At 34.2% G+C, this 10,258-nt stretch overlaps 4 protein-coding genes across 4 annotated transcripts in view; all 4 read right to left on the bottom strand.

Annotated features, from left to right (window-relative positions):
• Positions 1–415: 415 nt before the first annotated feature.
• Positions 416–1,487, bottom strand: LOC123912825 (non-classical arabinogalactan protein 31-like). The gene is made up of 2 exons (XM_045963400.1): positions 901–1,487; positions 416–708 (listed from the first exon to the last, which is right to left on the bottom strand). The coding sequence occupies exons 1-2, from the start codon at positions 1,403–1,405 to the stop codon at positions 416–418; spliced, it is 798 nt and encodes a 265-aa protein (XP_045819356.1). The 5' UTR covers positions 1,406–1,487.
• Positions 1,488–3,539: 2,052 nt separating this feature from the next.
• Positions 3,540–4,611, bottom strand: LOC123912826 (non-classical arabinogalactan protein 31-like). The gene is made up of 2 exons (XM_045963401.1): positions 4,025–4,611; positions 3,540–3,832 (listed from the first exon to the last, which is right to left on the bottom strand). Exons 1-2 carry the CDS (start codon positions 4,527–4,529, stop codon positions 3,540–3,542), a joined length of 798 nt encoding a protein of 265 aa, XP_045819357.1. The 5' UTR covers positions 4,530–4,611.
• Positions 4,612–6,661: 2,050 nt separating this feature from the next.
• LOC123912827 (non-classical arabinogalactan protein 31-like) lies at positions 6,662–7,733 on the bottom strand. Its single transcript, XM_045963402.1, has 2 exons — positions 7,147–7,733; positions 6,662–6,954 (listed from the first exon to the last, which is right to left on the bottom strand). Exons 1-2 carry the CDS (start codon positions 7,649–7,651, stop codon positions 6,662–6,664), a joined length of 798 nt encoding a protein of 265 aa, XP_045819358.1. The 5' UTR covers positions 7,652–7,733.
• Positions 7,734–9,785: 2,052 nt separating this feature from the next.
• The window catches only part of LOC123914876 (non-classical arabinogalactan protein 30-like), a 1,648-nt gene continuing 1,175 nt past the window's right edge, over positions 9,786–10,258 (bottom strand). The window contains exon 2 of the mRNA XM_045966038.1: positions 9,786–10,078. Within this exon, the coding sequence (XP_045821994.1) occupies positions 9,786–10,078 (293 nt within the window). The remainder of the gene's footprint in view (positions 10,079–10,258) is intronic.

Consider the following 10,258-nt stretch of genomic DNA (forward strand, 5'->3'; position numbering starts at 1 on the left):
TGCTCCTTTCTCCCCGAATTTAATTATTTCTGAATATGATTTTTTGCATGCTCTTCTAGTTTTAGATTGTGAGGTTTCTACTACCCCTCGTTTAATTCGTTAATTTAAGTCTTTTATAAAAATAAATCCGACAATTTTCTTGGTAAATAAAACGACAAATAGATTAGAGTAAACAAATTAAACAAAAGCGATAAACATCATTTCTTTAATTAATACTAGTATTTAATAATAATTCTTACAAGAACCATAAATCACACACACATAACATCACTCTTTATCATGTAGTGATGATTCAAGCTCAAAAGTAAACACCATATTTTAACACAAGATGAAACCAACCTCCTAACACTAAAACACAACAATCTAATTTATAAATAAACTCGAAATTAATTTTTTAATATTCTAATCATCTTAATTAACGAGGACATTTGGGCTCAAATGCAAGAGGCCCAACAGTGTAAATAGTGAAATGAAGACCCTTAGACACATAAGGTTTCCCGGACCTAAGAGCAGCACCAGTAAGCCCACCATTAAGATTTGAAGGCTTCAGCCCATTTGGAGCACTAACCAAAACAACATTACACTTATGAGGTGCATAGGTTTTGATACTCTTTGGGCCTTCAATGAAGAAATAACCATTCTTATCAGTCTTATGTGTTTGAACAAACTTGTACTTTGTGCTGTTACATTGTAGCTTCACAACGGCACCTTCAATATTCAATTTTGAAAACAAAATTAATAATGGTCATTGTCTTTTAGCAACAAAAAGAAAAATAATGACATTACTGGGAAAGTGTACAAAATATACAAAAGTTGAAATATCACTGTATCACAAAAGATCTATGAGAATGACATTACTGAGAAAACAAAAATAGTGAAGTTAAAAGTTGAGAAACAAACCATGAAGTGCTTTAGCTCCCAAGAGAGTATGAACACCAGCATACTTGCAAGATTTGACATAAACAACACCTTGAACAGCTATAAAGCGTCTAGGAACAGGAGAAGGATGCAATGGTGGGTGAGCTGGAACAGGGGGGTGCAATGGTGGGTGTGTTGGAACAACGGGAGTGTGAATAGGAGGCTTAACAGGAGCATAAGCAGGTGGGTGATGATGGTGGTGGTGACCAGTTGGTGGTTTAGCAGGAACAGGGGTAGAATGGTGAGGAGGGTGTGAAGGAGTGTGAGAAATAGGGGAAGGAGCAGGGGATGGTGTGTGATTATGGTGGTGATGATGGTGGTGAGGGGCGTTAGACGGTGGATGATGTGGTGACTTAGTTGGAGGGTGAAGTGGAGAATGTGAGTGATGAGGAGGGTAAGTTGGTGGAAGAGTTTCAAGGTGTTCGGCAAATGCAATGAAAGAGGTTAGTTGAAGGAAAAGAAGCAACATTGCAAGGGTTTTGGCCATTTCTCTTTGTAAGAGAAAGTAATCTAGAAAGAGATAGGAGAGGAAAGGAAAGTGAAGTGATGATGGTGTTATGTGAGTGTGAGGGTTGATTTATAGCAGCTAATGCCCAAAATCATTCCCCCTTTTTAAAAAATGTTAGCTTTGGAAAATAAAATTGTTGTGAATACATATAGAATAGAATATTCATGTTATTAAGTATAATTATATTTGTATTTATTTGTAATTATTTTTATATATACACTAATAATAACCTATGAATAATGACAATCATAAATAAAATAATTACAAATATAATTATACTTAATCACATGAATATTCTATTCTATCAAATTCTTCCAAGGTTTTCAATTATAAGACTTTTTTTCAAAAATAGTTTGTCTCTTTTTTATAAATTTTTAGGTGCAATTATTATTAATTTTTAAATACATCTCTTATTAATACTACTATCAATTTATATATATGTAAAGTTAACAATAAATATCAAGAGCGCTGATATGATATGGCACGAGTCTCTTCTAACTTAATCAAGGTTCTGAGTTTGATATCTCGCTTGGATATGTAGCAACGTTAAAATTCATAGGGAGAGCTTGTCGCCATTTGGGTCCCACATGGCTCGTGGGATTAGTCTCTGCAATTGCGTGCAGACGATATCCGGTTCACAAAAAAAAAATCAATAGTAAATACAGGGTAATTTAATAATAGTCACACACTTTTAAGACAAATTTATTATTTCAATAGTCTTTTTAAATATCCGTAATTTTTTTTATCTTATTCATCCTCATCTGCATCACGTTCATCATTTTTTTCACTAATTTATAGTAAGAAAGTACATTCAAATATACCTAAAAAATTTATAAATGGAAATGTCCTAATAGAAATCTAGTTTAGAAATGGAAAGGTCCTAATAGGATCCGTTCTTTTTTCCGGAAAGTGGCTCGTGGTAGTCTTATGACTAATGAAGAGAACCACAATATCAATATGACAAATGGCAATAGTTGTCCCCAGCGCCAACAAGGACTTGAATCCATTATGCATGTATTAAGAGACTTCGAAGAAATAATGAAATTTTGGTCCTCAATTATCAAACCTGATAATTGGGCAAAATTCTTTAGCATGGATCTCATGTCTTGGCTTGAATGGTACCTTGATAATGGAGATATTGAAAATACACTTGGAGTTGGGTGACTGTTTTTGGCGTCTCTATCAAATCATTGTGGAAGGATCGTAATGATTGGTTTTTAATTAGTATTCCAACCTTCGACACATTTGGCTTCTTCATATAGCTAACCGAGTGCAAATGGTAGTTAATAGTATTATTAAACCCGCGGCTTATATGGAGAGCTTTTGCTCCATCATTCCTATTAGATGGGAGCTCCCTCCTATAGATACTCTTAAGTTTAATGTAGATGTAGCGCAAAGTAAAAGGAATGACTTCTCAGCGTGTGGCAAATTGCTTAGAGACTCTCATGGTGGTCTTATTCAAGGTTTTTATTGCAACTTTGGCCGCAATAATGCTCAGGGTGCTGAGATGTGGAGTTTAGTTCATGGTATGCGTATTGCTCGTCATCTTAACCGTGTCATTTTTAAAATAGACTCTACCTTTGTTGCAGATGTTGTTCTCAATCGTATTTTACCATCACATCTTATCTCGAACCTCTCCTAGAAGAGGTGTTTAATCTACTAAATTTTTCGGATTTATTATCCAAAAGGGATTTGATGCTCCTTTCTCCCCGAATTTAATTATTTCTGAATATGATTTTTTGCATGCTCTTCTAGTTTTAGATTGTGAGGTTTCTACTACCCCTCGTTTAATTCGTTAATTTAAGTCTTTTATAAAAATAAATCCGACAATTTTCTTGGTAAATAAAACGACAAATAGATTAGAGTAAACAAATTAAACAAAAGCGATAAACATCATTTCTTTAATTAATACTAGTATTTAATAATAATTCTTACAAGAACCATAAATCACACACACATAACATCACTCTTTATCATGTAGTGATGATTCAAGCTCAAAAGTAAACACCATATTTTTAACACAAGATGAAACCAACCTCCTAACACTAAAACACAACAATCTAATTTATAAATAAACTCGAAATTAATTTTTTTAATATTCTAATCATCTTAATTAACGAGGACATTTGGGCTCAAATGCAAGAGGCCCAACAGTGTAAATAGTGAAATGAAGACCCTTAGACACATAAGGTTTCCCGGACCTAAGAGCAGCACCAGTAAGCCCACCATTAAGATTTGAAGGCTTCAGCCCATTTGGAGCACTAACCAAAACAACATTACACTTATGAGGTGCATAGGTTTTGATACTCTTTGGGCCTTCAATGAAGAAATAACCATTCTTATCAGTCTTATGTGTTTGAACAAACTTGTACTTTGTGCTGTTACATTGTAGCTTCACAACGGCACCTTCAATATTCAATTTTGAAAACAAAATTAATAATGGTCATTGTCTTTTAGCAACAAAAAGAAAAATAATGACATTACTGGGAAAGTGTACAAAATATACAAAAGTTGAAATATCACTGTATCACAAAAGATCTATGAGAATGACATTACTGAGAAAACAAAAATAGTGAAGTTAAAAGTTGAGAAACAAACCATGAAGTGCTTTAGCTCCCAAGAGAGTATGAACACCAGCATACTTGCAAGATTTGACATAAACAACACCTTGAACAGCTATAAAGCGTCTAGGAACAGGAGAAGGATGCAATGGTGGGTGAGCTGGAACAGGGGGGTGCAATGGTGGGTGTGTTGGAACAACGGGAGTGTGAATAGGAGGCTTAACAGGAGCATAAGCAGGTGGGTGATGATGGTGGTGGTGACCAGTTGGTGGTTTAGCAGGAACAGGGGTAGAATGGTGAGGAGGGTGTGAAGGAGTGTGAGAAATAGGGGAAGGAGCAGGGGATGGTGTGTGATTATGGTGGTGATGATGGTGGTGAGGGGCGTTAGACGGTGGATGATGTGGTGACTTAGTTGGAGGGTGAAGTGGAGAATGTGAGTGATGAGGAGGGTAAGTTGGTAGAAGAGTTTCAAGGTGTTCGGCAAATGCAATGAAAGAGGTTAGTTGAAGGAAAAGAAGCAACATTGCAAGGGTTTTGGCCATTTCTCTTTGTAAGAGAAAGTAATCTAGAAAGAGATAGGAGAGGAAAGGAAAGTGAAGTGATGATGGTGTTATGTGAGTGTGAGGGTTGATTTATAGCAGCTAATGCCCAAAATCATTCCCCCTTTTTAAAAAATGTTAGCTTTGGAAAATAAAATTGTTGTGAATACATATAGAATAGAATATTCATGTTATTAAGTATAATTATATTTGTATTTATTTGTAATTATTTTTATATATACACTAATAATAACCTATGAATAATGACAATCATAAATAAAATAATTACAAATATAATTATACTTAATCACATGAATATTCTATTCTATCAAATTCTTCCAAGGTTTTCAATTATAAGACTTTTTTTCAAAAATAGTTTGTCTCTTTTTTATAAATTTTTAGGTGCAATTATTATTAATTTTTAAATACATCTCTTATTAATACTACTATCAATTTATATATATGTAAAGTTAACAATAAATATCAAGAGCGCTGATATGATATGGCACGAGTCTCTTCTAACTTAATCAAGGTTCTGAGTTTGATATCTCGCTTGGATATGTAGCAACGTTAAAATTCATAGGGAGAGCTTGTCGCCATTTGGGTCCCACATGGCTCGTGGGATTAGTCTCTGCAATTGCGTGCAGACGATATCCGGTTCACAAAAAAAAAAATCAATTGTAAATACAGGGTAATTTAATAATAGTCACACACTTTTAAGACAAATTTATTATTTCAATAGTCTTTTTAAATATCCGTAATTTTTTTTATCTTATTCATCCTCATCTGCATCACGTTCATCATTTTTTTCACTAATTTATAGTAAGAAAGTACATTCAAATATACCTAAAAAATTTATAAATGGAAATGTCCTAATAGAATCTAGTTTAGAAATGGAAAGGTCCTAATAGGATCCGTTCTTTTTTCCGGAAAGTGGCTCGTGGTAGTCTTATGACTAATGAAGAGAACCACAATATCAATATGACAAATGGCAATAGTTGTCCCCAGCGCCAACAAGGACTTGAATCCATTATGCATGTATTAAGAGACTTCGAAGAAATAATGAAATTTTGGTCCTCAATTATCAAACCTGATAATTGGGCAAAATTCTTTAGCATGGATCTCATGTCTTGGCTTGAATGGTACCTTGATAATGGAGATATTGAAAATACACTTGGAGTTGGGTGACTGTTTTTGGCGTCTCTATCAAATCATTGTGGAAGGATCGTAATGATTGGTTTTTAATTAGTATTCCAACCTTCGACACATTTGGCTTCTTCATATAGCTAACCGAGTGCAAATGGTAGTTAATAGTATTATTAAACCCGCGGCTTATATGGAGAGCTTTTGCTCCATCATTCCTATTAGATGGGAGCTCCCTCCTATAGATACTCTTAAGTTTAATGTAGATGTAGCGCAAAGTAAAAGGAATGACTTCTCAGCGTGTGGCAAATTGCTTAGAGACTCTCATGGTGGTCTTATTCAAGGTTTTTATTGCAACTTTGGCCGCAATAATGCTCAGGGTGCTGAGATGTGGAGTTTAGTTCATGGTATGCGTATTGCTCGTCATCTTAACCGTGTCATTTTTAAAATAGACTCTACCTTTGTTGCAGATGTTGTTCTCAATCGTATTTTACCATCACATCTTATCTCGAACCTCTCCTAGAAGAGGTGTTTAATCTACTAAATTTTTCGGATTTATTATCCAAAAGGGATTTGATGCTCCTTTCTCCCCGAATTTAATTATTTCTGAATATGATTTTTTGCATGCTCTTCTAGTTTTAGATTGTGAGGTTTCTACTACCCCTCGTTTAATTCGTTAATTTAAGTCTTTTATAAAAATAAATCCGACAATTTTCTTGGTAAATAAAACGACAAATAGATTAGAGTAAACAAATTAAACAAAAGCGATAAACATCATTTCTTTAATTAATACTAGTATTTAATAATAATTCTTACAAGAACCATAAATCACACACACATAACATCACTCTTTATCATGTAGTGATGATTCAAGCTCAAAAGTAAACACCATATTTTAACACAAGATGAAACCAACCTCCTAACACTAAAACACAACAATCTAATTTATAAATAAACTCGAAATTAATTTTTTAATATTCTAATCATCTTAATTAACGAGGACATTTGGGCTCAAATGCAAGAGGCCCAACAGTGTAAATAGTGAAATGAAGACCCTTAGACACATAAGGTTTCCCGGACCTAAGAGCAGCACCAGTAAGCCCACCATTAAGATTTGAAGGCTTCAGCCCATTTGGAGCACTAACCAAAACAACATTACACTTATGAGGTGCATAGGTTTTGATACTCTTTGGGCCTTCAATGAAGAAATAACCATTCTTATCAGTCTTATGTGTTTGAACAAACTTGTACTTTGTGCTGTTACATTGTAGCTTCACAACGGCACCTTCAATATTCAATTTTGAAAACAAAATTAATAATGGTCATTGTCTTTTAGCAACAAAAAGAAAAATAATGACATTACTGGGAAAGTGTACAAAATATACAAAAGTTGAAATATCACTGTATCACAAAAGATCTATGAGAATGACATTACTGAGAAAACAAAAATAGTGAAGTTAAAAGTTGAGAAACAAACCATGAAGTGCTTTAGCTCCCAAGAGAGTATGAACACCAGCATACTTGCAAGATTTGACATAAACAACACCTTGAACAGCTATAAAGCGTCTAGGAACAGGAGAAGGATGCAATGGTGGGTGAGCTGGAACAGGGGGGTGCAATGGTGGGTGTGTTGGAACAACGGGAGTGTGAATAGGAGGCTTAACAGGAGCATAAGCAGGTGGGTGATGATGGTGGTGGTGACCAGTTGGTGGTTTAGCAGGAACAGGGGTAGAATGGTGAGGAGGGTGTGAAGGAGTGTGAGAAATAGGGGAAGGAGCAGGGGATGGTGTGTGATTATGGTGGTGATGATGGTGGTGAGGGGCGTTAGACGGTGGATGATGTGGTGACTTAGTTGGAGGGTGAAGTGGAGAATGTGAGTGATGAGGAGGGTAAGTTGGTAGAAGAGTTTCAAGGTGTTCGGCAAATGCAATGAAAGAGGTTAGTTGAAGGAAAAGAAGCAACATTGCAAGGGTTTTGGCCATTTCTCTTTGTAAGAGAAAGTAATCTAGAAAGAGATAGGAGAGGAAAGGAAAGTGAAGTGATGATGGTGTTATGTGAGTGTGAGGGTTGATTTATAGCAGCTAATGCCCAAAATCATTCCCCCTTTTTAAAAAATGTTAGCTTTGGAAAATAAAATTGTTGTGAATACATATAGAATAGAATATTCATGTTATTAAGTATAATTATATTTGTATTTATTTGTAATTATTTTTATATATACACTAATAATAACCTATGAATAATGACAATCATAAATAAAATAATTACAAATATAATTATACTTAATCACATGAATATTCTATTCTATCAAATTCTTCCAAGGTTTTCAATTATAAGACTTTTTTTCAAAAATAGTTTGTCTCTTTTTTATAAATTTTTAGGTGCAATTATTATTAATTTTTAAATACATCTCTTATTAATACTACTATCAATTTATATATATGTAAAGTTAACAATAAATATCAAGAGCGCTGATATGATATGGCACGAGTCTCTTCTAACTTAATCAAGGTTCTGAGTTTGATATCTCGCTTGGATATGTAGCAACGTTAAAATTCATAGGGAGAGCTTGTCGCCATTTGGGTCCCACATGGCTCGTGGGATTAGTCTCTGCAATTGCGTGCAGACGATATCCGGTTCACACAAAAAAAAATCAATTGTAAATACAGGGTAATTTAATAATAGTCACACACTTTTAAGACAAATTTATTATTTCAATAGTCTTTTTAAATATCCGTAATTTTTTTTATCTTATTCATCCTCATCTGCATCACGTTCATCATTTTTTTCACTAATTTATAGTAAGAAAGTACATTCAAATATACCTAAAAAATTTATAAATGGAAATGTCCTAATAGAAATCTAGTTTAGAAATGGAAAGGTCCTAATAGGATCCGTTCTTTTTTCCGGAAAGTGGCTCGTGGTAGTCTTATGACTAATGAAGAGAACCACAATATCAATATGACAAATGGCAATAGTTGTCCCCAGCGCCAACAAGGACTTGAATCCATTATGCATGTATTAAGAGACTTCGAAGAAATAATGAAATTTTGGTCCTCAATTATCAAACCTGATAATTGGGCAAAATTATTTAGCATGGATCTCATGTCTTGGCTTGAATGGTACCTTGATAATGGAGATATTGAAAATACACTTGGAGTTGGGTGACTGTTTTTGGCGTCTCTATCAAATCATTGTGGAAGGATCGTAATGATTGGTTTTTAATTAGTATTCCAACCTTCGACACATTTGGCTTCTTCATATAGCTAACCGAGTGCAAATGGTAGTTAATAGTATTATTAAACCCGCGGCTTATATGGAGAGCTTTTGCTCCATCATTCCTATTAGATGGGAGCTCCCTCCTATAGATACTCTTAAGTTTAATGTAGATGTAGCGCAAAGTAAAAGGAATGACTTCTCAGCGTGTGGCAAATTGCTTAGAGACTCTCATGGTGGTCTTATTCAAGGTTTTTATTGCAACTTTGGCCGCAATAATGCTCAGGGTGCTGAGATGTGGAGTTTAGTTCATGGTATGCGTATTGCTCGTCATCTTAACCGTGTCATTTTTAAAATAGACTCTACCTTTGTTGCAGATGTTGTTCTCAATCGTATTTTACCATCACATCTTATCTCGAACCTCTCCTAGAAGAGGTGTTTAATCTACTAAATTTTTCGGATTTATTATCCAAAAGGGATTTGATGCTCCTTTCTCCCCGAATTTAATTATTTCTGAATATGATTTTTTGCATGCTCTTCTAGTTTTAGATTGTGAGGTTTCTACTACCCCTCGTTTAATTCGTTAATTTAAGTCTTTTATAAAAATAAATCCGACAATTTTCTTGGTAAATAAAACGACAAATAGATTAGAGTAAACAAATTAAACAAAAGCGATAAACATCATTTCTTTAATTAATACTAGTATTTAATAATAATTCTTACAAGAACCATAAATCACACACACATAACATCACTCTTTATCATGTAGTGATGATTCAGGCTCAAAAGTAAACACCATATTTTTAACACAAGATGAAACCAACCTCCTAACACTAAAACACAACAATCTAATTTATAAATAAACTCGAAATTAATTTTTTAATATTCTAATCATCTTAATTAACGAGGACATTTGGGCTCAAATGCAAGAGGCCCAACAGTGTAAATAGTGAAATGAAGACCCTTAGACACATAAGGTTTCCCGGACCTAAGAGCAGCACCAGTAAGCCCACCATTAAGATTTGAAGGCTTCAGCCCATTTGGAGCACTAACCAAAACAACATTACACTTATGAGGTGCATAGGTTTTGATACTCTTTGGGCCTTCAATGAAGAAATAACCATTCTTATCAGTCTTATGTGTTTGAACAAACTTGTACTTTGTGCTGTTACATTGTAGCTTCACAACGGCACCTTCAATATTCAATTTTGAAAACAAAATTAATAATGGTCATTGTCTTTTAGCAACAAAAAGAAAAATAATGACATTACTGGGAAAGTGTACAAAATATACAAAAGTTGAAATATCACTGTATCACAAAAGATCTATGAGAATGACATTACTGAGAAAACAAAAATAGTGAAGTTAAAAGT

Source organism: Trifolium pratense, linkage group LG3 (genome assembly GCF_020283565.1).
Source record: "Trifolium pratense cultivar HEN17-A07 linkage group LG3, ARS_RC_1.1, whole genome shotgun sequence".
In the NCBI taxonomy this organism is placed as follows: Eukaryota; Viridiplantae; Streptophyta; class Magnoliopsida; order Fabales; family Fabaceae; genus Trifolium; species Trifolium pratense.

Bases quoted from the DNA above. Each gene is read 5' to 3' on its own strand.
- LOC123912825 (XM_045963400.1), bottom strand. From the start codon at position 1,405: ATGGCCAAAACCCTTGCAATGTTGCTTCTTTTCCTTCAACTAACCTCT. The intron at 709-900 runs GTTTGTTTCTCA...TGAATATTGAAG, and splicing joins GGGAGCTAAAGCACTTCATG to GTGCCGTTGTGAAGCTACAA.
- LOC123912826 (XM_045963401.1), bottom strand. From the start codon at position 4,529: ATGGCCAAAACCCTTGCAATGTTGCTTCTTTTCCTTCAACTAACCTCT. The intron at 3,833-4,024 runs GTTTGTTTCTCA...TGAATATTGAAG, and splicing joins GGGAGCTAAAGCACTTCATG to GTGCCGTTGTGAAGCTACAA.
- LOC123912827 (XM_045963402.1), bottom strand. From the start codon at position 7,651: ATGGCCAAAACCCTTGCAATGTTGCTTCTTTTCCTTCAACTAACCTCT. The intron at 6,955-7,146 runs GTTTGTTTCTCA...TGAATATTGAAG, and splicing joins GGGAGCTAAAGCACTTCATG to GTGCCGTTGTGAAGCTACAA.